General features: G+C 45.5%; 1 protein-coding gene across 2 annotated transcripts in view; it reads right to left on the bottom strand.

Moving 5' to 3' along the window:
- SI (sucrase-isomaltase) overlaps positions 1–24,099 on the bottom strand; it is a 427,600-nt gene that overhangs the window by 334,240 nt on the left and 69,261 nt on the right. Inside the window, exons 11-12 of one of the 2 annotated variants that reach the window (XM_069727394.1) lie at positions 7,707–7,838; positions 7,251–7,370 (exon numbers count right to left, since the gene is read on the bottom strand). In XM_069727394.1, coding sequence (XP_069583495.1) covers positions 7,251–7,370; positions 7,707–7,838 — 252 coding nt within the window. The remainder of the gene's footprint in view (positions 1–7,250; positions 7,371–7,706; positions 7,839–24,099) is intronic. The other variant, XM_069727395.1, reaches the window with a different exon arrangement.

Here is a 24,099-nt window from a genome sequence, read left to right as displayed (position 1 = left end):
CACATGGGATCTTAAGGCAGCACTCCACTGTTATTTTTCAGTGCTGGAGTGGTGCTTTAAATATAAGCCCTGTGCCTCATTATTATACTCACCCTCCAGTGTCTTCATATGATTCTTTACAGCCAACACACTGGTCCCGCAGCACCATCTTCAACCCGTAGCTTCCAACATAATAACATACTATTGTATATACAGTATTAACTGTTATGAACAGGTAATTCAGAACCACAATGGACCTTGAAGTTCAGAGCACACAAGGTGACCTGACATTTACCAAAAACATAGGACAAGCTCTGAGACGTGGAAACTCTGCTGACCGCAATCCCTAATCCTAACACACCACACTAGAGGAAGCCGTGGATAGCGCCTAACACTCCCTATGCAACTCGGCACAGCCTGAGAAACTAACTAGCCCTGAAGATAGAAAAATAAGCCTACCTTGCCTCAGAGAAATTTCCCAAAGGAAAAGGCAGCCCCCCACATATAATGACTGTTAGTAAAGATGAAATACAAACACAGAAATGAAATAGATTTAGCAAAGTGAGGCCCGACTTACTGAATAGACCGATGATAGGAAAGATAGCTTTGCGGTCAACACAAAAACCTACAAACAACCACGCAGAAAAAGACCCGACTAATGGTACGGAGGTGCTCCCTCTGCGTCTCAGAGCTTCCAGCAAGCAAGAAAAAACCAATATAGCAAGCTGGACAGAAAATATAGCAAACAAAAATAACACAAGCAGAACTTAGCTTATGCAGGATAGAGAGGCCACAGGAACGATCCAGGAGGAAGCAAGACCAATACTAGAACATTGACTGGAGGCCAGGATCAAAGCACCAGGTGGAGTTAAATAGAGCAGCACCTAACGACTTAACCTCATCACCTGAGGAAGGAAACTCAGAAGCCGCAGTACCACTCTCATCCACCAAAGGAATCTTATAGACAGAACCAGCCGCAGTACCAGTCACGCCCACAGGAGGGAGCTTGGCCACAGAATTCACAACAGTACCCCCCCCTTGAGGAGGGGTCACCGAACCCTCACCAGAGCCCCCAGGCCGACCAGGATGAGCAACATGAAAGGCATGAACCAGATCGGCAGCATGGACATCAGAGGCAAAGACCCAGGAATTATCTTCCTGACCATAACCTTTCCACTTAACCAGATACTGGAGTTTCCGTCTCGAAACACGAGAATCCAAAATCTTCTCCACAATATACTCCAATTCCCCTTCAACCAAAACCGGAGCAGGAGGATCAATAGATGGAACCACAGGTGCCACGTATCTCCGCAACAATGACCTATGGAACACGTTATGGATGGAAAACGAAGCCGGAAGAGTCAAACGAAAAAAAAAAGGATTAAGAACCTCAGAAATCCTATATGGACCAATGAAACGAGGCTTAAATTTAGGAGAGGAAACCTTCATAGGAATATAACGAGATGACAACCAAACCAAATCCCCAACACGAAGTCGGGGACCCACACAGCGCCTGCGGTTAGCGAAACGTTGAGCCTTCTCCTGGGACAAAGTCAAATTGTCCACTACATGAGTCCAAATCTGCTGCAACCTATCCACCACAGTATCCACACCAGGACAGTCCGAAGACTCAACCTGCCCTGAAGAGAAACGAGGGTGGAAACCAGAATTGCAGAAAAACGGCGAAACCAAAGTAGCCGAGCTGGCCCGATTATTAAGGGCGAACTCAGCCAAAGGCAAAAAGGACACCCAATCATCCTGATCAGCAGAAACAAAACATCTCAGATATGTTTCCAAGGTCTGATTGGTTCGTTCAGTCTGGCCATTTGTCTGAGGATGGAAAGCCGAGGAAAAAGACAAATCAATGCCCATCCTAGCACAAAAGGCTCGCCAAAACCTCAAAACAAACTGGGAACCTCTCTCAGAAATTATGTTCTCTGGAATGCCATGTAAACGAACCACATGCTGAAAAAACAATGGCACCAAATCAGAGGAGGAAGGCAATTTAGACAAGGGCACCAAATGGACCATCTTAGAGAAGCGATCACAAACCACCCAAATGACCGACATTCTTTGAGAGACGGGGAGATCCGAAATAAAATCCATAGAGATATGTGTCCAAGGCCTCTTCGGGACCAGCAAGGGCAAAAGCAACCCTCTGGCACGAGAACAGCAGGGCTTAGACCGAGCACAAATCCCACAGGACTGCACAAAAGAACGCACATCCCGCGACAGAAATGGCCACCAAAAGGATCTAGCCACCAAATCTCTGGTACCAAAGATTCCAGGATGACCAGCCAACACCGAACAATGAACCTCAGAGATAACTTTATTCGTCCACCTATCAGGGACAAACAGTTTCTCCGCTGGGCAACGGTCAGGTCTATTAGCCTGAAATTTTTGCAGCACCCGCCGCAAATCAGGGGAGATGGCAGACAAAATTCCCCCTCTTTGAGAATACCTGCCGGCTCAGACAAACCTGGAGAATCGGGCACAAAACTCATAGACAGGGCATCCACCTTCACATTTTTAGAGCCCGGAAGGTACGAAACCACAAAGTCAAAACGGGAGAAAAACAGCGACCAACGAGCCTGTCTAGGATTCAACCGTTTGGCAGACTCGAGATAAGTCAAATTTTTGTAATCAGTCAAGACCACCACGCGATGCTTAGCTCCTTCAAGCCAATGACGCCACTCCTCGAATGCCCACTTCATGGCTAGCAACTCTCGATTGCCAACATCATAATTTCGCTCAGCAGGCGAAAATTTCCTGGAAAAGAAGGCGCATGGTTTCATCACCGAGCAATCAGAACTTCTCTGCGACAAAACAGCCCCTGCTCCAATTTCGGAAGCATCAACCTCGACCTGGAACGGAAGCGAAACATCTGGTTGGCACAACACAGGGGCAGAAGAAAAGCGACGCTTCAACTCCTGAAAAGCTTCCACAGCAGCAGAAGACCAATTGACCACATCAGCACCCTTCTTGGTCAAATCAGTCAACGGTTTAGCAATGCTAGAAAAATTAGCGATGAAGCGACGATAAAAATTAGCAAAGCCCAGGAACTTCTGCAGACTCTTCAGAGATGTTGGCTGAGTCCAATCATATATGGCCTGAACTTTAACAGGGTCCATCTCGATAGTAGAAGGAGAAAAAATGAACCCCAAAAATGAAATCTTCTGAACACCAAAGAGACACTTTGACCCCTTCACAAACAAAGAATTAGCACGCAGGACCTGGAACACCATTCTGACCTGCTTCACATGAGACTCCCAATCATCCGAGAAGACCAAAATATCATCCAAGTATACAATCAGGAATTTATCCAGGTACTCTCGGAAGATGTCATGCATAAAGGACTGAAACACTGATGGAGCATTAGAAAGTCCGAATGGCATAACCAGGTACTCAAAATGGCCTTCGGGCGTATTAAATGCTGTTTTCCATTCATCGCCCTGCTTGATACGCACAAGATTATACGCACCACGAAGATCTATCTTGGTGAACCAACTAGCCCCCTTAATCCGAGCAAACAAATCAGACAGCAGCGGCAAGGGGTACTGAAATTTGACCGTAATTTTATTTAGAAGTCGGTAATCAATACAAGGTCTCAGCGAACCATCCTTCTTGGCCACAAAAAAGAAACCCGCTCCCAATGGCGACGACGATGGGCGAATATGACCCTTCTCCAAAGACTCCTTCACGTAACTCCGCATAGCGGCGTGCTCAGGTACAGATAAATTAAACAGTTGACCCTTAGGAAACTTACTACCAGGAATCAAATCGATAGCACAATCACAATCCCTATGCGGAGGTAGGGCATTGGACTTGGGCTCATCGAATACATCCCGGTAATCAGACAAGAACTCTGGGACCTCAGAAGGGGTGGATGATGAGATAGACAGAAATGGAACATCACCATGTACCCCCTGACAACCCCAGCTGGACACAGACATTGATTTCCAATCTAATACTGGGTTATGGACTTGTAGCCATGGCAACCCCAACACGACCACATCATGCAGATTATGCAACACCAGAAAGCGAATATCCTCCTGGTGCGCAGGAGCCATGCACATGGTCAGCTGGGTCCAATACTGAGGCTTATTCTTGGCCAAAGGCATAGCATCAATTCCTCTCAATGGAATAGGACACTGCAAGCGCTCCAAGACAAACCCACAGCGCCTAGCATACTCCAAGTCCATCAAATTCAGGGCAGCGCCTGAATCCACAAATGCCATGACAGAATAGGAAGACAAAGAGCAGATCAAAGTAACGGACAAAAGAAATTTCGACTGTACCGTACCAATGGTGGCAGACCTAGCGAACCGCTTAGTGCGCTTAGGACAATCGGAGATAGCATGAGTGGAATCACCACAGTAGAAACACAGCCCATTCAGACGTCTGTGTTCTTGCCTTTCAGCTCTGGTCAAAGTCCTATCGCACTGCATAGGCTCAGGTTTATGCTCAGATAATACCGCCAAATGGTGCACAGATTTACGCTCACGCAAGCGTCGACCGATCTGAATGGCCAAAGACATAGACTCATTCAGACCAGCAGGCATAGGAAATCCCACCATGACATCCTTAAGGGCTTCAGAGAGACCCTTTCTGAAAATAGCTGCCAGCGCACATTCATTCCATTGAGTGAGCACGGACCACTTTCTAAACTTCTGACACTAAATCTCTATCTCATCCTGACCCTGACACAGAGCCAGCAAATTTTTCTCTGCCTGATCCACTGAATTAGGTTCGTCGTACAGCAATCCGAGCGCCAGAAAAAATGCATCAATATTACATAATGCAGGATCTCCTGGCGCAAGGGAAAATGCCCAGTCTTGAGGGTCGCCACGTAATAAAGAAATAATGATTTTAACTTGTTGAACTGGTTCACCAGAGGAGCGGGGTTTCAAAGGCAGAAACAGTTTACAATTATTTTTAAAATTCAAAAACTTAGCTCTATCTCCAGAAAATAACTCAGGAATAGGAATTTTAGGTTCTAACATAGGATTCTGAACCACTAAATCTTGAATGTTCTGTACTCTTATAGTGAGATTATCCATCAAAGAGGACAGACCCTGAATATCCATGTCCACACCTGTGTTCTGAACCACCCTGATGTAAAGGGGAAAAGAAAGACAGAACACAGTGCAAAGAAAAAAAATGGTCTCAGAACTTCTCTTTTCCCTCTATTGAGAAGCATTAGTACTTTGGGCCTCCAGTACTGTTATGAACAGGTAATTCAGAACCACAATGGACCTTGAAGTTCAGAGCACACAAGGTGACCTGACATTTACCAAAAACATAGGACAAGCTCTGAGACGTGGAAACTCTGCTGACCGCAATCCCTAATCCTAACACACCACACTAGAGGTAGCCGTGGATAGCGCCTAACGCTCCCTATGCAACTCGGCACAGCCTGAGAAACTAACTAGCCCTGAAGATAGAAAAATAAGCCTACCTTGCCTTAGAGAAATTCCCCAAAGGAAAAGGCAGCCCCCCACATATAATGACTGTGAGTAAAGATGAAATACAAACACAGAGATGAAATAGATTTAGCAAAGTGAGGCCCGACTTACTGAATAGACCAAGGATAGGAAAGATAGCTTTGCGGTCAACATAAAAACCTACAAACAACCACGCAGAAAAAGACCCGACTAACGGTACGGAGGTGCTCCCTCTGCGTCTCAGAGCTTCCAGCAAGCAAGAAAAAACCAATATAGCAAGCTGGACAGAAAATATAGCAAACAAAAATAACACAAGCAGAACTTAGCTTATGCAGGATAGAGAGGCCACAGGAACGATCTAGGAGGAAGCAAGACCAATACTAGAACATTGACTGGAGGCCAGGATCAAAGCACCAGATGGAGTTAAATAGAGCAGCACCTAACGACTTAACCTCATCACCTGAGGAAGGAAACTCAGAAGCCGCAGTACCACTCTCATCCACCAAAGGAAGCTTATAGACAGAACCAGCTGCAGTACCACTCACGACCACAGGAGGGAGCTTGGCCACAGAATTCACAACAAATAACACTACATATAATAGTATGTTATTTATGTTATTTAATATTTTACCAAGTTTTTGCATCAAATATTTTTTCCCTGTTTTCCACCTCTAAAACCTAGGTGTGTCTTATAGTCCGCTGCGTCTTATAGTCCGGAAAATACGGTGTTTCACAAATGATATAGTCCTCATTGAATGAAGTAATGGGTGAAATAATTAGCTACTAAGCAGTAACAGAACTAAAAGATGGGCTACTATTAGCCAGTATAAAGATGTAAGGGCGTAACAGTGAAAGGTCATAAATAACCTGCACAGAATATTGAGAGAATGATTGGGAGATTTGCTGACAAATAAAGTAATGACTTTTGTATAAAAGTCACAAATCCATTCAGGAATAAGATCAATTAATATATGCAAACTTTGTATAGTTTTGGGAGACTCAGTTGTGTGCCATAACATATTGGATGTACAGATGCATCTTTCCTAAAAATGGTTATCCTGGACTATTCTATTCCTCTCTTATGGGCTTAAGGACTTATAGGCAGGCAGTTGCTAACCACCTGCATGTTGCTTCCAGTGTCGATATCTGCTGGCTCGTAGCAGTCACAGATCGCGTCTGCCAATGATCCTGTGGCTTCCGGTGATGTAATGTTGACAGAGCAGCTGCTACTTTTCCACCCTGCATTGTTGGGGTTTGACTGCCAATCCCATGCTGATTGACAGCTGGCTTCCTGCCGGAATAAAATGTCTGACTGTGATCACTCTGAGCTGGCACCAGGAAGAATAGGCAGGTAGTTAGTAACTACGGTACCTGCCTGTCAGTTCTTAGCCCCAAATTGGTTAACTCGGCTCGATATTAGGAAAGGTAATGATGGATGCTTCTAAAGAATGTAACCTAATGTTCAAACAGGAGGACATGATTTAGCTAATTTGCAATGTGGGGCTTTGAGAATTTATCACTTTATTGCTATATTCCACAAACAGTAGAGGTTAGATGTTAACTTTTAGGTGTAATGTCACAAGTCAGAGGACAGTTGATCCATTACACTGTAGGTCCCCCTGACTTTGATCTAAATTGCTAAAGGGTATCTCATTTCTAGAATAAAAATGATTAGAAGACAACATCAATCATAAGGTAACATTTTGCATTATTTCACTTCATTTCTATAACTTAGAATTACACCCTTGATTTTTTTTGTATGTTGAATAAAAGACACGATAATATAAGTAATTATTACCAGCATAATATTTTGAACAAATAATGTACCTCTCCAATAAGAGGAGTTCGGCCATCAGATTCATTAACCCACACACCAAGTGCTTCACCTCTCACATAGGCTCCATATGGATTACCGTTCTGCAGATTTCCATTTGAGATAGCAGGATCCTGTAACAACAGAATACGATATTTTATGACAAGTTGTTTAAAAACCCAGTACAGGCTAAGAAATACATTCCCCTATGGCAATTTTTAAGTAACAGCATTTTTATAACAAATCTATAGAAACTGAATGACTTACTGTAACCTGAAACAATTTAGATGCTGATGCAAGACACTGCATGAAATTAGAACTCTCTGTAGTTGTCTATATTTCCATGTCAACAGAATGAACAGGCTTTATTTATTTCATGGTTAGCTTTCCTAGCCAGTAGATTGAAAAGAATGCATATATATATATATGTATTTTTTAAAATTAAAATTATACATTCCATTTAGACTTACTAATATGATGATATATTTTTGACCATTGGCATGCATATTTTGAGCAAAGTTTGGAAGATCTGCAAATTTGTCATGGTCATATGTGAAATCCTTTCTATTTTCCATGTAGTCAATGTCAGTGAACTGAACATCCTGAAATGAAAAAAATACAGATATAAATAATTGTTTTCAAACATCTACATAAGTCACTATATAAAAACATATCAAGAAGTCTTATTCTCAGGGATGACTGTGATTAGAAATCAGTCAAACCCCACCCGCCTCTATATAATAACCACCATATTGTAAAAAAAAAAAATAGTGAAAGCCATTTTGAGGCAAATTTTCAATTTTTGTCAGCTTTCCTAATATGACAAAATAATGCGATGAAGAGAAATTTATTTTTGTTGCATTCTATAATTATTATTATTATTATTTATTGTTATAGCGCCATTTGTTCCATGGCGCTTTACATGTGAGGAGGGGTATACATAATGAAAACAAGTACAATAAGAGCTCTGGAAGCAAGAGCACAAAAACAAAATATACACAAAATATCAAATAAAACAATGCAGCTCAAAATACCACGCCAGCAATGTCCAACACCACAGTTCAGCACAAAATCCTTCACCAAAAATGCCAAATGACACATTGCAGCAGAACATACTTCTTCAGTCGCATCAAATACCACAGTGCAGCATAAAAAAATATCAGCGACAAACAAAAATATTAATAAAGGACAAAATACTTATCCAAAAACATCAAAACAACCATCCTAGCAGCACCAGTGCCTCCAGGGACAGCATTGTGCCCTCCCTTCTACATCTACAAAAAGTCTACAAAAATGATACAATCCATGAGATATTAATTCAAGTTGTTAACACTGTAATATTTGTGTAGAGAGGGGAAAGTTTTAGAGGTTCACAAGATTCACCAAAAAGGAAGATGTAGCTAATTGGAGTGGAGCCCCCTTTCTATGGAGCTACAGCTGCTGCTTCTGTAATACATCGTGTAGGCCAGTGGTTCTCAACCTGTGGGTCGCAACCCCGGTGGGGGTCGAATGACCAAAACGCAGGGGTCGCCTAAAGCCATCGGGAAAATACATATTTCCAATGGCTTTAGCCGCTGAGAAGCCACGCTACCGTCTGCAGCAGCGCTATTCAGCTGGAATGCACGCCGTTATGGACTTGTGTTCCAAATTGAATGCCTGTGCGCATGCTCAGACGTGATTGCATCATCCGTCCGGGGCCTAAGGGGCAGGGGAAGTGGGGGAATGCTCCATAGTCCATAGCAGCGCACCTGCTTATCCATAGCAGCGCATTACGTGTGTTCGGCGCTTGCTGATGTCATCAGTGGGCGGACCCAGCAAGCGCCGGAGGACAGAAGACTAGGAGGCGGAGAGCCAAGAGAGCCTGCGAGACAGCCTGCTGGTGTAAAAACGGTTAATAATGTAAAAACAGTACACACACCATACACACAATACTGTGCAAGTGTAAGGTGCTTTATTCAGTGCTCAATTTTCAGTGCTCAATCTTTTGGACTCCCATTGATGAAAATAGGAGGCAAACCATTTACAGCGCTAAATTTACTGCATAGGAAAATGTGTGAATGGGCCCTAAGGCTCTATTCACACTGAGGAATCTGCCAGCCAAATAGGCAGGCAGAATCCTCAGTCTTCAAAAAGCAGAGTGCCCCGTTTAGCGTCAAAATGCTGCTGTGAATCCTGTAGATTCTTAGCAGTGTTCTGCCTCCAGCTAAGTTCCCATTGGTCTCAGTGGGAGGTAAGCACAGACCTGCTTGAAATAATCAAGCCCCCTGGTCATAGTAATAGGTGTGTAATAGAAAACAACACAGGGAATAGTAAATAATAGGAAACTTTAACAAACTATTTAGATGCGACCATCTTTTATTTTTTCTTTAGCAAACCATCTCATGACAATGGACGTGAAAATCCTTGCAGTATGGTTTAACCTCAATAATTACAGCAGGAATTGAGAAACCACAATGTGTTATTTGTTGTGAAGTTCTCTCAGCTGAATCTATGAAGCTGAAGAAACTAAAACACCATTTTGATAGCAAGCATCCAGGCTTTGCTGGCTAGGATATCGACTATTTTAGAAGCAAGGCTGATGGACTCAAGAAATCTAGATTTGACACTAGCGGCCAGTACCACAAACATAATGTAGCAGCTGTTGAAGTGTCATATTTGGTGGCACTCAGAATCACCAGAGCTATGAAACCTCACACCATGGCTGAGGATTTACTGTTACCAGCTGCAAAAGACATAGTTCAAGTGATGATTGGAAATGAATATGTTCAGAAATTGAAGGCAATTTCCTTATCTAATGACACCGTCCGCAGAAGAATAGAGGACATGTCTGCCAATATTCTTGATCAGGTGATCCAGGAAATTAAATCTGCACCTCTACCAATATTCAGTATCCAGCTTGATGAATCTACAGACGTGTAAAACTGTGCACAGTTATTGGTTTATGCGAGGTATATTAATGATAGCGAGTCGACTTTAAAGATGAGTTTCTTTTTTGCAAACCGCTTGAAACATCAACAACTGCACATGATGTTTTTGACGCAGTTGGTTCTTTTCTAAAAGCGCATAACATCTCCTGGGAAAAGGTTTGCGGTGTTTGTATAGATGGTGCTCCTGCTATGCTAGGATGTCGCTCAGGATTTCAACGTTTGGTACAAAATGAATCGTCAAAAGCAATCGGAACACACTGTATGATACATCACCAAATATTGGCGACGAAGACACTGCCGCAAGATTTACAAGAAGTAATGAAAAGCTTCATAACATGTCAATTTTGTTAAGTCGAGCGCCTTAAACACTCGGCTGTTTTGGCAACTGTGCAACGAGCTAGAGGCGCCAAACAATGCTCTGTTATTTAACATTGAAGTCATATGGTTGTCAAAAGGAAAAGTTTTAAAACGTGTCTTTAAGCTTCGTGATAAACTGAAATTGTGACGCCCAGGAGACCGGGATACCCAGCACCGGACCAATGGAGTCTGTCTCTTGAGGGGGATGTCACGGGTGGCTTGACCCGGTGCTGTGGCCTCAGGCAATGCACAGTGTAAGGGATATCATGAGGAGACAGGCACTTACTTGATCAGCAGCAGGTTCTCCCAGCGGTGACGATCCTGATCCTGGATAGATGGCTATTGTCCAAATGAAAGACTGAGGCACTGAAACGTTTAACCAGTTTACTTTAACATAAAAGGATTTACAACCAGTCCTGTCACCGGAGTCTGTATGGGAACTCTGAGTTACTTTGACCCTGCCGGGGTCTTCGCGTCTTATTGTGCGCAATTTCTGTGTGGCCCTGCTGCTGTATGTGAACTGGCTGCCGGCCCAATCTGTCCCCTCCGGGTCCTGGTTCGACGGGCAACCCGAGTCCTTTTATCGGTTTACCCCCTCTGGGAGTACCGCTGAACTCTGTGTCTGTTGCTGCATCCGACCCTAGTGAAGCTGATATCACCTCACGTTTTTCCGGTTGCTGTATTATATATAATGAATACAGCCACGGATCCGGTATCCGTCTTTGCACCTGTTCTGGGTAGTGATTAATGCTACCCGGTTCTCACAATGTCCTTTTTCTCTATCCCTCTTCTCCTCAGGCCGGTGATTTAGGCCTGGTAACAGTCACAGGGCTGTTAGAGATTCAACTGTATGACCTCTCACTATCAGCTCCTTGGCCCAACTGCCATTTCTTCTCTCAGACCAGAATGGATCAAGGGGAGTCTCTGGAGCTCCCCCTTCTGGCCGGAGGTGGTAGTGCAGTCTTGCTATTTTAGTATTTGTACTTACTGTCAGTAACTATTATTGTGGCAAATAGCCCTAGGGGTGCCACATTCCCCCTTAGTTAAGAACAGTACTCCGGGACTGTGGGACAATAACATTTTGAAATAACAATTAATATGTACAGAGTCTTAAAAATAAAAAGTTACAAAAACCACTCAAGGAAACAAAAATAGAGTTCTGTAAAAAGTCACTTCAAATAGCGTCCATTAATACAGTTCTATCCTTGAAGGTATTAGGAACGGCACTGTACTTAGTGTCCAGGAATTTAGTTCCATTTTTCCAACGGAGTTATCAATATAAAGTCTAAAGAAAGTTCAAAAAGAGCAAAAAGCAAAGTTCAAAAAGCAGTCTTTCCGGAGCTTTGATTTAGTGCCTCCGGGCTGATAAAAAGTTCAAGAATATGCAATAAGTTCATACAGACAAGTCTCTGTAGGCACTGGGCTTAAACGTTGCAGACTGATAGCAATGACTATACTACATTTTCTGTTTAACTATATACGGCATAACATATATACAATTCACATTATGAGCTTTATAGTTGGTAATCTGCATACCTGGCCGGTAATTGACCCTGGGTACTACGCTGTGATCTACGTAATAGCGGTGTCTCTTCATGTGGTGTACTACTGTCTACTGCGGATGTAGTATCTGCCCGCTCTGCTAAAGATAATTCCACGACTATGGAGTTGGCAAGTCCACCGTGAATGGGATTACTCTGACCAGGAATCTGTTCTTCCTGGCCTGGAACCTCCTGTAGTACGGGGTCAGCCTCTTCCTGTCTTGGGACTTCTGGTATTGGGTTCGGTGTTGGGTAAAAGGCCACCATGGGAACCACTACTGCACCATGGTATGTTAGTAGGGTTTTGGGAAAGTCTCCTATACAGGTGTGATACACTTCCTCTTCTTTTTCCTTTACTGGTTGAACCTGTATGGGTTGAATAACTTCTGGTTCTGGCTGGACAACGTCTGGCTCTTTCAATGCTTCTGGACATAATTTAAGATTGTCTCTTGACACTAGTACAGATGTTAAGCCTCCGTTTTTGCTAATGAGACACATTTTAGGATTATCCACTCTTGTTGGTAAAACTGTGTAGGGTACGGCTTCCCACTGATTGTCCAGTTTATTGGTTTGACGATTTCTCTTGAGCACTTGGTCACCCGGTCTTAATGGGGTCGCTAGAGCATTCTGGTTGAAAGTTCGCTCTTGTCTTTCTCTAGTTTGCTGAAGGCTTCTTTCCACACTCTCTTGCACTTGGCGATACTGCTTTTGCCGTATGATATCCCAATTGGAGTCTTGAACTTCTGCGTCTGGTTTCAGAATTCCCATTTCTAGATCGATTGGTAATTGGCCGGGTCTTGCACGCATAAGGTAAGCTGGGGTGCAGTTGGTGGAGCTCACCGGGACATGATTATACAGATCCACCAAGTCAGGCAATTTCTCTGGCCATTGATTCCTTTCTGTCTCAGGTAAAGTCTTTAGTAGGTCTATTACAATATGGTTCATCTTCTCGCATAAGCCGTTTGTTTGTGGATGATAGGCCATCGTCCGGATCTTTTTGCAACCATACATATTACAGAATTCTCTGAAGATCTCTGATTCAAAGGCTGTACCTTGGTCGGTGAGAACCTGTTCCGGATATCCATGGGGTCTACAAAAGTACGTTTGGAACGCTTTGGCTGCTGTTTTTGCTGTCAGATCTTTTACGGGTACTACTACCAAGAAACGTGAATAATGGTCCACGATGGTCAAGGCATAGACATAGCCGGACCGGCTTGGTGTCAACTTCACGTGGTCCATGGCTACAAGTTCAAGTGGTTGTTTGGTGATTATGGGCTGCAGTGGTGCTCTTTGGTTCTTTTGATCGTTTCTTCTGAGGTTACACGGGCCACAATTTCTGCACCACTGTTCGATTGATTTTCTCATCCCGACCCAATAAAATCTTTCTCTTAGAAGTACTTCTAACTTTTTCCAACCGAAGTGACCAGCACCATTATGGTAAGCTTCGAGGACCATCTTCACATCTTGTTTAGGCACAATAATCTGCCAAACCAATTCATGTGTTTTCGGATTGGTGTATCTTCTACAGAGCTTCCCTTGATACAGGAACATTTTGCCTCTCTCTTTCCAGAGTTGATGCGTCTCTTCTGGGGCATCCTCATAGGGATATGCACTTTGCTCAGTCAACAGTTCCTTCACCAACTTCACAGCCGGATTGCTGTCTTGGGTGTCAGCCCATCTATGGTGTGCTAACGGATTAAAATTCACCTCTTGTTGTTTCTGATAGGTACTTGACTGATGATGTTTTGCCTTGGGACGATGGAAGGCTGGTAGTTCAATTTCTTCAAGCTCCCCCGTTTCCTCTTCTACATCTCTCAAGTGTGGCATCCGGGATAGGGCATCGGCATTTCCATTCTTGCGACCTGCTCGATACTTGATTATGAAGTTGTAATTAGATAACCGGGCTATCCATCGCTGTTCTAACGCACCTAATTTGGCTGTGTCCAGGTGGGTCAACGGATTGTTGTCAGTATAGACAATAAATTCTGCAGCGGCCAGATAGTGTTTGAAACGCTCCGTCACAGCCCAAACTACTGCCAGTAGTTCCAATTTGAAGGAGCTGTAATTTTCTGAATTTCTTTCAGTAGGCCGGAGCTTTCTACTTGCAAAGGCGATGACTTTCTCCCGACCTTCTTGCTTTTGTGACAGCACCGCTCCTAGTCCCACATTACTGGCATCGGTGTAGAGGATGAAAGGTTTATGGTAATCTGGGTATGCCAGATCCTCTTCTCCGGTTAGTGCCTTCTTTAGTTGTTCAAAGGAGTCTTCCCTTTCGTCGTTCCACTGAAAAGGAGGGTTTCGGTTTGAAGGTTTCTTCGTCTGCCCTACCAAGGTGTCTTGCAAGGGTGCTGCCAACTTGGTAAATCCTTTTATAAATCTGCGATAGTAACCCACCAATCCCAGGAATTGTCTCACTTCTTTTGCGCTGGTAGGTCTTGGCCAATCCCTTATGGCGCTTATTTTCTCGGGATCTGGTGCTACTCCCTCCGAACTCACGATGTGTCCCAGGTACTGTACCTTTGGCTTGAGAAGGTGACATTTGGATGGCTTGACTTTCATGCCATACCTGGATAAGGCTTCGAACACTTCTGCCAGGTCTATTAAGTGTTGTTCGTAAGTCTTTGAGTAGACGATCACATCATCTAGGTACAGGAGGACGGTCTCGAAGTTCTTGTGTCCGAGGCAGCATTCCATCAGCCGCTGGAAGGTACCGGATGCGTTGCAGAGTCCGAACGGCATGCGATTAAATTCACATAGACCCATTGGTGTGGTGAATGCCGTCTTTTCCTTATCTCTCTCAGCCACAGGGACTTGCCAATACCCGCTTGTTAAGTCTAAGGTGGAAAAATAATTAGCAGATTTCAAAGCAGTTCAGGACTCTTCTATCCTAGGCAAGGGGTAGGCGTCTTTATGGGTGATGTTATTAATCTTCCGGTAGTCTACGCACATTCTCATGGTTCCGTCCTTTTTTTTGACAATCACTAGAGGGGCCGCCCAGGGGCTACAGCTGTCTCTTATTACCCCGGCCTGTTTCATTTCCCTCAGCATATCTTTTGCACATTGATAGTGAGCGGGCGGTATGGGTCTATATCTTTCTTTTATTGGGGGATGGTCACCTGTGGGGATTGTGTGTTCTACCCCTTCTATCCGTCCGAAGTCCAATGGGTGTTTACTGAAGACTTGTTCATATTCCGTCACTAGCCTATACACCCCTTGTTTTTGATGGGTAGGTGTTGAATTTATGCCCACGTGTAGCTGTTGGCACCAATCCTCCATTTCTCCATCTGAGCCATTGCCTTCCACCTGACAGGTTGGTTCTAAGGGCTCAATGGTTGTGATGGCATTGTTGTCAACAGTATATAGCTTTGCCATTGTAGCATACCTTGGCAAAGTGACCTCTTCCTCTCCACAGTTCAAAAGTCGTACCGGCACTCGTCCCCGGTGTACCTCGACTATCCCTCGTGCTGTGAGTATAGTGGGCCTGCTGTCGGTGTACACTGGTTCTATTAAGGCTTGATAATCTCGTCCCTTAGTACCAATGGCTGCTCTACACCATACCAGCATTTCTGTTTTTGGTGGGATTACAATAGACGTTGGATCACTTACCCTCACACTGCCGATTTCTCCACCTGCAACTTCTACCTGTTGCCTTAACATCAATACTTTTATTTCCCTCCGGAGAACTCTCTGCTGGCAGGATTGGGCAGTTTCAGCAATTTGCTGTAAGACAGAAATGACTTCGGAAAAGCAGTTCTCTAACACATTCATTCCTATCAATACAGTTGGTTCACAGTTCCGCCGGTCAACATCAACAACAATTATACCCTGTTTCTTCAGTTCTACTTTACCAATCTTTATGGTCATCTCCCTGAATCCTAGTTTCGGTACCAACTTACCATTACTGGCCCATATATCTAGTTCAACATCAGAGGGCCCTTTATCAATATCTGCATCAGCCCAGTACCTCTTATAAAGGATATACGGTATAGATGAAATCTGGGAACCTGTGTCCAGCAAAGCGTTGAGGGGAATTCCGTCCAGCACGATAGGGATAGTGGGTCGTCCTCCGATGTACCTGTCGTGCCAGGGTGTTGGGCCTTAAAAGTTCATTCCTGCGAAGCGGCCCGCATTCCCAGGGGATTCCCGTTTAAATCACAATCTCGTGCAAAGTGGCCGGCTGCTGGCAACGGCGGCAAATGGGCTGTCCATCCGGTTGGTAGCGGTCGCGGGGTCGTCCTCTCCATGTCGGGTATCTCCGGGGTCTCATCCATGGAACATCCTCTCTACAGTTTGCCAACTCCATCTTGTGTCCTCTCATCTCCTGCATGGTTTTAGCCATTGAAGCAACAACATCAGCTAAAGAGTCAAGCTTTTGTTGAAGAGCCTCATTAGTACTGGGCCCCAGGGGCTTAGCAATGGCCCCAGACATAGCTGATGTCACTGGCACTCCCTGTTGTTGAGGTGCCTCTGCCATGGGTTGCGCAGGATCCTGATCCCGAGGTGCCTCTGCCAGCTGGAGACGTATAGCGCTCTCCTTTAATTGGGCAAATGTCAATTCAGGGTTCTTAAAAACAAGCATGCTCACATGCCCCCGGTGAGAAGGGGTGTAGAGTCCCTCAATAAATTGATCTCTTAGCAGTTTATCCGCTCCGGTGTTAAAAATGGGTTCAGCCAGTGTAAGTGATTTAAGGGCTTCCTGCAGGTTTAAGGCAAAGTCTCTCACGCCCTCATTAGCTTTTTGTTTGCAACTAAAGAATCGTATTTTAGCTTTGCTGCTGGCCGTGGTTTCAAATGTAGCTTTTAATCCAGCAAATATGCGTTCAACAGTGCCTTTTAGATCAGCTGCCCATGCTGTGACTTCTCGCTTAGCATGGCCACTTAACTGCATCATCAGGAGACTAACACGCTGAACTTCACCCACAGGGAACATGTCAAAATGGGCCAGCATCTTTTCTCTGAAATCGTCAAGGGTATTAGGCTCACCTTCATACATTGGAAGCCATGGGCCACCCGGGGTATATGGCATCAGCACCGGCATGATGGGCGCCACTCCTTGCACCGCTGCGCTGCCGGACTCTCTATTGACACCCTGTCTTTCAGCTGCATTAGCGTTGCCGAGTGCTGCGGCGTCTCCGTGCTGCGACATACTGTGCCCCCTTAGTTAATCCGGACCCTTCCGGTCCTCCGCTTCCGTCGGGATAGTGTAGATTCGTTCCGCTGTGCAGCAGGATCGATTTTCCCCTTGCTCTGATGTCAGAGCGCTCAGCTTGGTGCCGCCCACAATGACACGCCCCCTGCTGCTCCCACCCACCGCGCTTTGTAATGGCGGATTCTGAAGTTTTTCAGTTAGACTGGGGCTCAGGTGATGGCGTAGCTCAATTAACAGTCTCGTGCCTAACGGTTATGAAGTGATTACCTCAGGGGATGGCGGCCATCTTTACTCCATTATAACCAATGGGGAAAAGTCACTTTCAATAGTTTTCAATGGGGAATGGATTTTTCTTTAATAAAGTCAATTTTCAAGATTTTTCATCCCAGTTTTCACAGTTTTGGGCTCCAATCACGGCACACAATACCCGGTATACGGGCTGGCTATATCCTGTTCGTGACGCCAATTGTGACGCCCAGGAGACCGGGATACCCAGCACCGGACCAATGGAGTCTGTCTCTTGAGGGGGATGTCACGGGTGGCTTGACCCGGTGCTGTGGCCTCAGGCAATGCAAAGTGTAAGGGATATCATGAGGAGACAGGCACTTACTTGATCAGCAGCAGGTTCTCCCAGCGGTGACGATCCTGATCCTGGATAGATGGCTATTGTCCAAATGAAAGACTGAGGCACTGAAACGTTTAACCAGTTTACTTTAACATAAAAGGATTTACAACCAGTCCTGTCACCGGAGTCTGTATGGGAACTCTGAGTTACTTTGACCCTGCCGGGGTCTTCGCGTCTTATTGTGCGCAATTTCTGTGTGGCCCTGCTGCTGTATGTGAACTGGCTGCCGGCCCAATCTGTCCCCTCCGGGTCCTGGTTCGACGGGCAACCCGAGTCCTTTTATCGGTTTACCCCCTCTGGGAGTACCGCTGAACTCTGTGTCTGTTGCTGCATCCGACCCTAGTGAAGCTGATATCACCTCACGTTTTTCCGGTTGCTGTATTATATATAATGAATACAGCCACGGATCCGGTATCCATCTTTGCGCCTGTTCTGGGTAGTGATTAATGCTACCCGGTTCTCACAATGTCCTTTTTCTCTATCCCTCTTCTCCTCAGGCCGGTGATTTAGGCCTGGTAACAGTCACAGGGCTGTTAGAGATTCAACTGTATGACCTCTCACTATCAGCTCCTTGGCCCAACTGCCATTTCTTCTCTCAGACCAGAATGGATCAAGGGGAGTCTCTGGAGCTCCCCCTTCTGGCCGGAGGTGGTAGTGCAGTCTTGCTATTTTAGTATTTGTACTTACTGTCAGTAACTATTTTTGTGGCAAATACCCCTAGGGGTGCCACAAAAACATTTTTTAATAAGAAAGCAAGACCGCAATTCAAAGCACTTTTTAACGATAAAACTGAGCTGCAGAAAATAGCTTGGTGGACATCTTTGTCATCTTGAATGACTTAAATTTATCACTGCAAGGACCAAATACAACGTGCCTCAATATGTCTGAAAAAATTAGATCATTCCAAATGAAACTTCAGCTTTGCAAAAATAAATTGGATGAAAATAAAATTTACATGTTTCCGACATTATCTGCCTTCTTTTAGGAACATGACATTGAGCCAGACAAAAAATTATGATGATAACTTCTGTGAAAGAACATTTGCACATGCTTGCAGACGAAATTTCATCATACTATCCTAATCTATCTGACACCCCATTTGCACTTGCCAGAAGTCCATTCACAGTGAAAGTTGAAGATGTTCTGGAGACAGCACAAGAAGAGTTCATTGACCTAATCTATAATATAACGCTGGGAGCGTCACTCTGTCCGAAGCCTTAATAGACTGCGCAGGCGCGACGCTCCTAGCGTTACATTATAGAAAAAATGCCGCCGAGAGCAGGGGGTCGGGAGCACGGGGACGCCGTCTACATATGTGCGCCCTGATTATGCAAATAATCCGCCGCCGTAGTAAGTTTTTACTTACGCTATTCGTTACGGGCGCCATTGTCTTGCTCTTCCTGGTGCCGGAATCGGCGCCTGCGCAGTCCGCGCTTTCCGGTGCCATTTTCTTGAAGACACACTGCTGTGTGTCTTTAAGAAAATGGCACCGGAAAGCACGGACTGCGCAGGCGCCGATTCCGGCACCAGGAGCAAGACAATGGCGCCCAAAACGAATAGCGTAAGTAAAAACTTGCTGTGCCATGAGGCTGTGGCACTTCATGCCACAGCAATTTGTTACTTACGCCATTCCTTTCTGGGGCCATTGTCTTGCTCCTCCCGGTGCCGGAATCGGCGCCTGCGCAGTCCGCGCTTACCGGCGCCATTTTCTTGAAGACACACAGCAGTGTGTCTTCAAGAAAATGGCGCCGGAAAGCGCGGACTGCGCAAGCGCCGATTCCGGCATCGGGAGGAGCAAGACAATGGCGCCGGAAAAGAATCAGGTAGCGTAAGTAACAAATTGCTGTGCCAAGAGGCTGTGGCACTTCATCCCACAGCTATTTGTTACTTACGCTACCTGATGGGGGTCATAAACCTTTATGGAGCAGCGTATGGGGCATATGGATGGAAGCAGCACATGACAGAACGGGGGCGCAGGATGGGAGCAGCACATGACAGAACGGGGGCGCAGGATGGGAGCAGCACATGACAGAATAGGGCAGCACATGACAGAACGGGGGTGCAGGATGGCAGCAGCACATGACAGAACGGGGGCGCAGGATGGGAGCAGCACATGACAGAATAGGGCAGCACATGACAGAACAGGGGTGCAGGATGGCAGCAGCACATGACAGAACAGGGGTTCAGGATGGAAGCAGCACATGACAGAACGGGGGCGCAGGATGGGAGCAGCACATGTCAGAATGGGGGCGCAGGATGGCAACAGCACATGAAAATGGGGGTGCAGGATGGGAGCAGCACATGACAGAACGGGGGTGCAGGATGGCAGCAGCACATGACAGAACGGGGGTGCAGGATGGAAGCAGCACATGACAGAACGGGGGCACAGGATGGGAGCAGCACATGACAGAACGGGGGCGCAGGATGGCAGCAGCACATGATAGAACGGGGGTGCAGGATGGCAGCAGCACATGACAGAACGGGGGTGCAGGATGGAAGCAGCACATGATAGAACGGGGGTGCAGGATGGAAGCAGCACATGACAGAACGGGGGCGCAGGATGGGAGCAGCACATGACAGAACGGGGGCGCAGAATGGCAGTAGCACATGACAGAACGGGGGTGCAGGATGAAAGCAGCACATGACAGAACGGGGGCGCAGGATGGGAGCAGCACATGACAGAACAAAGGTGCAGGATGGAAGCAGCACATGACAGAATGGGGGCGCAGGATGGGAGCAGCACATGACAGGATGGGGACGCAGGATGGGAGCAGCCAGTGACAGAATGGAGGCGCAGGATGGGTGCAGCATATGTCAGAATGGGGGTGCAGGATGGGAGCAGCACATGTCAGAATGGGGGTGCAGGATGGAAGCAGCACATGACAGAACGTGGGCGCAGGATGGGAGCAGCACATGACAGGATGGGGACCCAGGATGGGAGCAGCCAGTGACAGAATGGAGGCGCAGGATGGGTGCAGCACATGTCAGAATGGAGGCGTAGGATGGAAGCAGCACATGACAGAACGTGGGCCCAGGATGGGAGCAGCACATGACAGGATGGGGATGCAGGATGGGAGCAGCCAGTGACAGAATGGAGGCGCAGGATGGGTGCAGCATATGTCAGAATGGGGGTGCAGGATGGGAGCAGCACATGACAGGATGGGGACCCAGGATGGGAGCAGCCAGTGACAGAATGGAGGCGCAGGATGGGTGCAGCACATGTCAGAATGGAGGCGTAGGATGGAAGCAGCACATGACAGAACGTGGGCCCAGGATGGGAGCAGCACATGACAGGATGGGGATGCAGGATGGGAGCAGCCAGTGACAGAATGGAGGAGCAGGATGGGTGCAGCACATGTCAGGATGGGGACGCAGGATGGGTGTAGCACATGTCAGAATGGGGGTGCAGGATGAAAGCAGCACATGTCAGAATGGGGGTGCAGGATGGAAGCAGCACATGACAACGTGGGCGCAGGATGGGAGCAGCACATGACAGGATGGGGACGCAGGATGGGAGCAGCCAGTGACAGAATGGAGGCGCAGGATGGGTGCAGCACATGTCAGAATGGAGGCGCAGGATGGGAGCAGCACATGACAGAATGGGGGCACAGGATGGGTACAGCACATGACAGGATGGGGACGCAGGATGGAGCAGCACATGACAGAATGGGGCGCAGGATGGGTGCAGCACATGACAGGATGGGGACGCAGGATGGAGCAGCACATGACAGGATGGGGGCGCAGGATGGAGCAGCACATGACAGGATGGGGATGCAGGATGGAGCAGCACATACCAGGATGGAGACCATATACCAATATAAATGCTCGCCACCTGGGCGTAGAACGGGTTCAATAGCTAGTTAACAATGATGCAGCGAGAACAGATTTCTCTATGATGCCACTGTCAAAATTCTGGATTAAGTGCTTACAGTTAAATCCTATTCTGTCTGAGACTGTGCAGCAGCTTCTTCTTCCTTTTCCAACAACATATCTTTGGGAAACAGGGTTTTCCAGCTTGCTGGTAATCAAGTCTAAATACCGAAGTAGACTTGTTGTGGAAAATGATCTTCGCTGTGCCTTTGCAAAGACTGCCTCAAGAATTTCTGAATTGGTAAGCAAGAAGCAACCACAACCATCTCCCTGAATTTGGCAGCATACTGTTGCAAAATATTGCACTGTTGTTTACTGTTATATTACTGTTGTTATATTTAAACCCATGCTATGCCATGGTTAAATGTTATTTATTTGTTTTCTCCCTCTATTAACCTACCTTTGCCTGACATTGCCATCTCCAAAGCAACATGCCCGCTGCCTTGGGGTCATACTTGATACCGAGCTTTCATTCACCCCCCACATCTGATCACTGTCTCGCTCTTCTTATCTGCATTTCAGAAACATTTCTAGAATTCGCCCTTTTCTTACTTTTGACTCTGCAAAAACTCTTACTGTTTCACTTATTCATTCTCGTCTGGAGTATTATAACTCTCTACTAATCGGCCTTCCTCTTACCAAACTCTCCCGGCTCCAATCTGTCCTGAATGCTGCAGCCTCCCTTTATGAGGTAATAACTCAGGAACGCTTCAACGGATCCTAGCGGTTCTGAGATTGTTTTTTCATGACATATTGGGCTTCATGTTAGTGGTAAATTTAGATCAATAAATTATGCGTTTATTTGTGATAAAAACGGAAATTTGGCGAAAATTTTGAAAATTTCGCAATTTTCACATTTTGAATTTTTATTCTGTTAAACTAGAGAGTTATGTGACACAAAATAGTTAATAAATAACATTTCCCACATGTATACTTTACATCAGCACAATTTTGGAAACAAAATTTTTTTTTGCTAGGAAGTTATAAGGGTTAAAATTTGACCAGCGATTTGTCATTTTTACAACGAAATTTACAAAACCATTTTTTTAGGGACCACCTCACATTTGAAGTCAGTTTGAGGGGTCTATATGGCTGAAAATACCCAAAAGTGACACCATTCTAAAAACTGCACCCCTCAAGGTACTCAAAACCACATTCAAGAAGTTTATTAACCCTTCAGGTGCTTCACAGCAGCAGAAGCAACATGGAAGGAAAAAATGAACATTTAACTTTTTAGTCACAAAAATTATATTTTAGCAACAATTTTTTTATTTTCCCAATGGAAAAAGGAGAAACTGAACCACGAAAGTTGTTGTCCAATTTGTCCTGAGTACGCTGATACCTCATATGTGGGGGTAAACCACTGTTTGGGCGCACGGCAGGGCTTGGAATGGAAGGAGCGCCATTTGACTTTTTGAATAAAAAATTGGCTCCACTCTTTAGCGGACACCATGTCAGGTTTGGAGAGCCCCCATGTGCCTAAAAATTGGAGCTCCCCCACAAGTGACCCCATTTTGGAAACTAGATGCCCCAAGGAACTTATCTAGATGCATAGTGAGCACTTTGAACCCCCAGGTGCTTCACAAATTGATCCATAAAAATGAAAAAGTACTTTTTTTTCACCCAAAAATTATTTTAGCCTCAATTTTTTCATTTTCACATGGGTAACAGGATAAAATGGATCCTAAAATTTGTTGGGTAATTTCTCCTGAGTACACCAATACCTCACATGTGGGGGTAAACCACTGTTTGGGCACATGGTAAGGCTCGGAAGGGAAGGAGCGCCATTTGACTTTTTGAATGAAAAATTATCTCCATCGTTAGCGAACAACATGTCGCGTTTGGAGAGACCCTGTGTGCCTCAACATTGGCGCTCCCCCACAAGTGACCCCATTTTGGAAACTAGACCCCCCAAGGAACTTATCTAGATGCCTAGTGAGCACTTTAAACCCTCAGGTGCTTCACAAATTGATCTGTAAAAATGAAAAAGTACTTTTTTTTCACACAAAAAATTATTTTCGCCTCAATTTTTTCATTTTCACATGGGCAATAGGATAAAATGGATCATAAAATTTGTTGGGCAAATTCTTCCGAGTACGCCGATACCTCATATGTGGGGGTAAACCACTGTTTGGGCACACGGCAGGGCTCGGAAGGGAAGGCGTGCCATCTGATTTTTTGAATGGAAAATTAGCTCCAATCATTAGCGGACACCATGTCACGTTTGGAGAGCCCCTGTGTGCCTAAACATTGGAGTTCCCCCAGAAATGACCCCATTTTGGAAACTAGACCCCCAAAGGAACTAATCTAGATGTGTGTTGAGGACTTTGAACCCCCAAGTGCTTCACAGAAGTTTATAACGCAGAGCCATGAAAAAAAAAAAAAAAATATTTT

The sequence above is a fragment of the Ranitomeya imitator genome, chromosome 5 (genome assembly GCF_032444005.1).
Source record: "Ranitomeya imitator isolate aRanImi1 chromosome 5, aRanImi1.pri, whole genome shotgun sequence".
In the NCBI taxonomy this organism is placed as follows: domain Eukaryota; kingdom Metazoa; phylum Chordata; class Amphibia; order Anura; family Dendrobatidae; genus Ranitomeya; species Ranitomeya imitator.
This window is presented reverse-complemented; position numbering and strand designations above follow the sequence as displayed.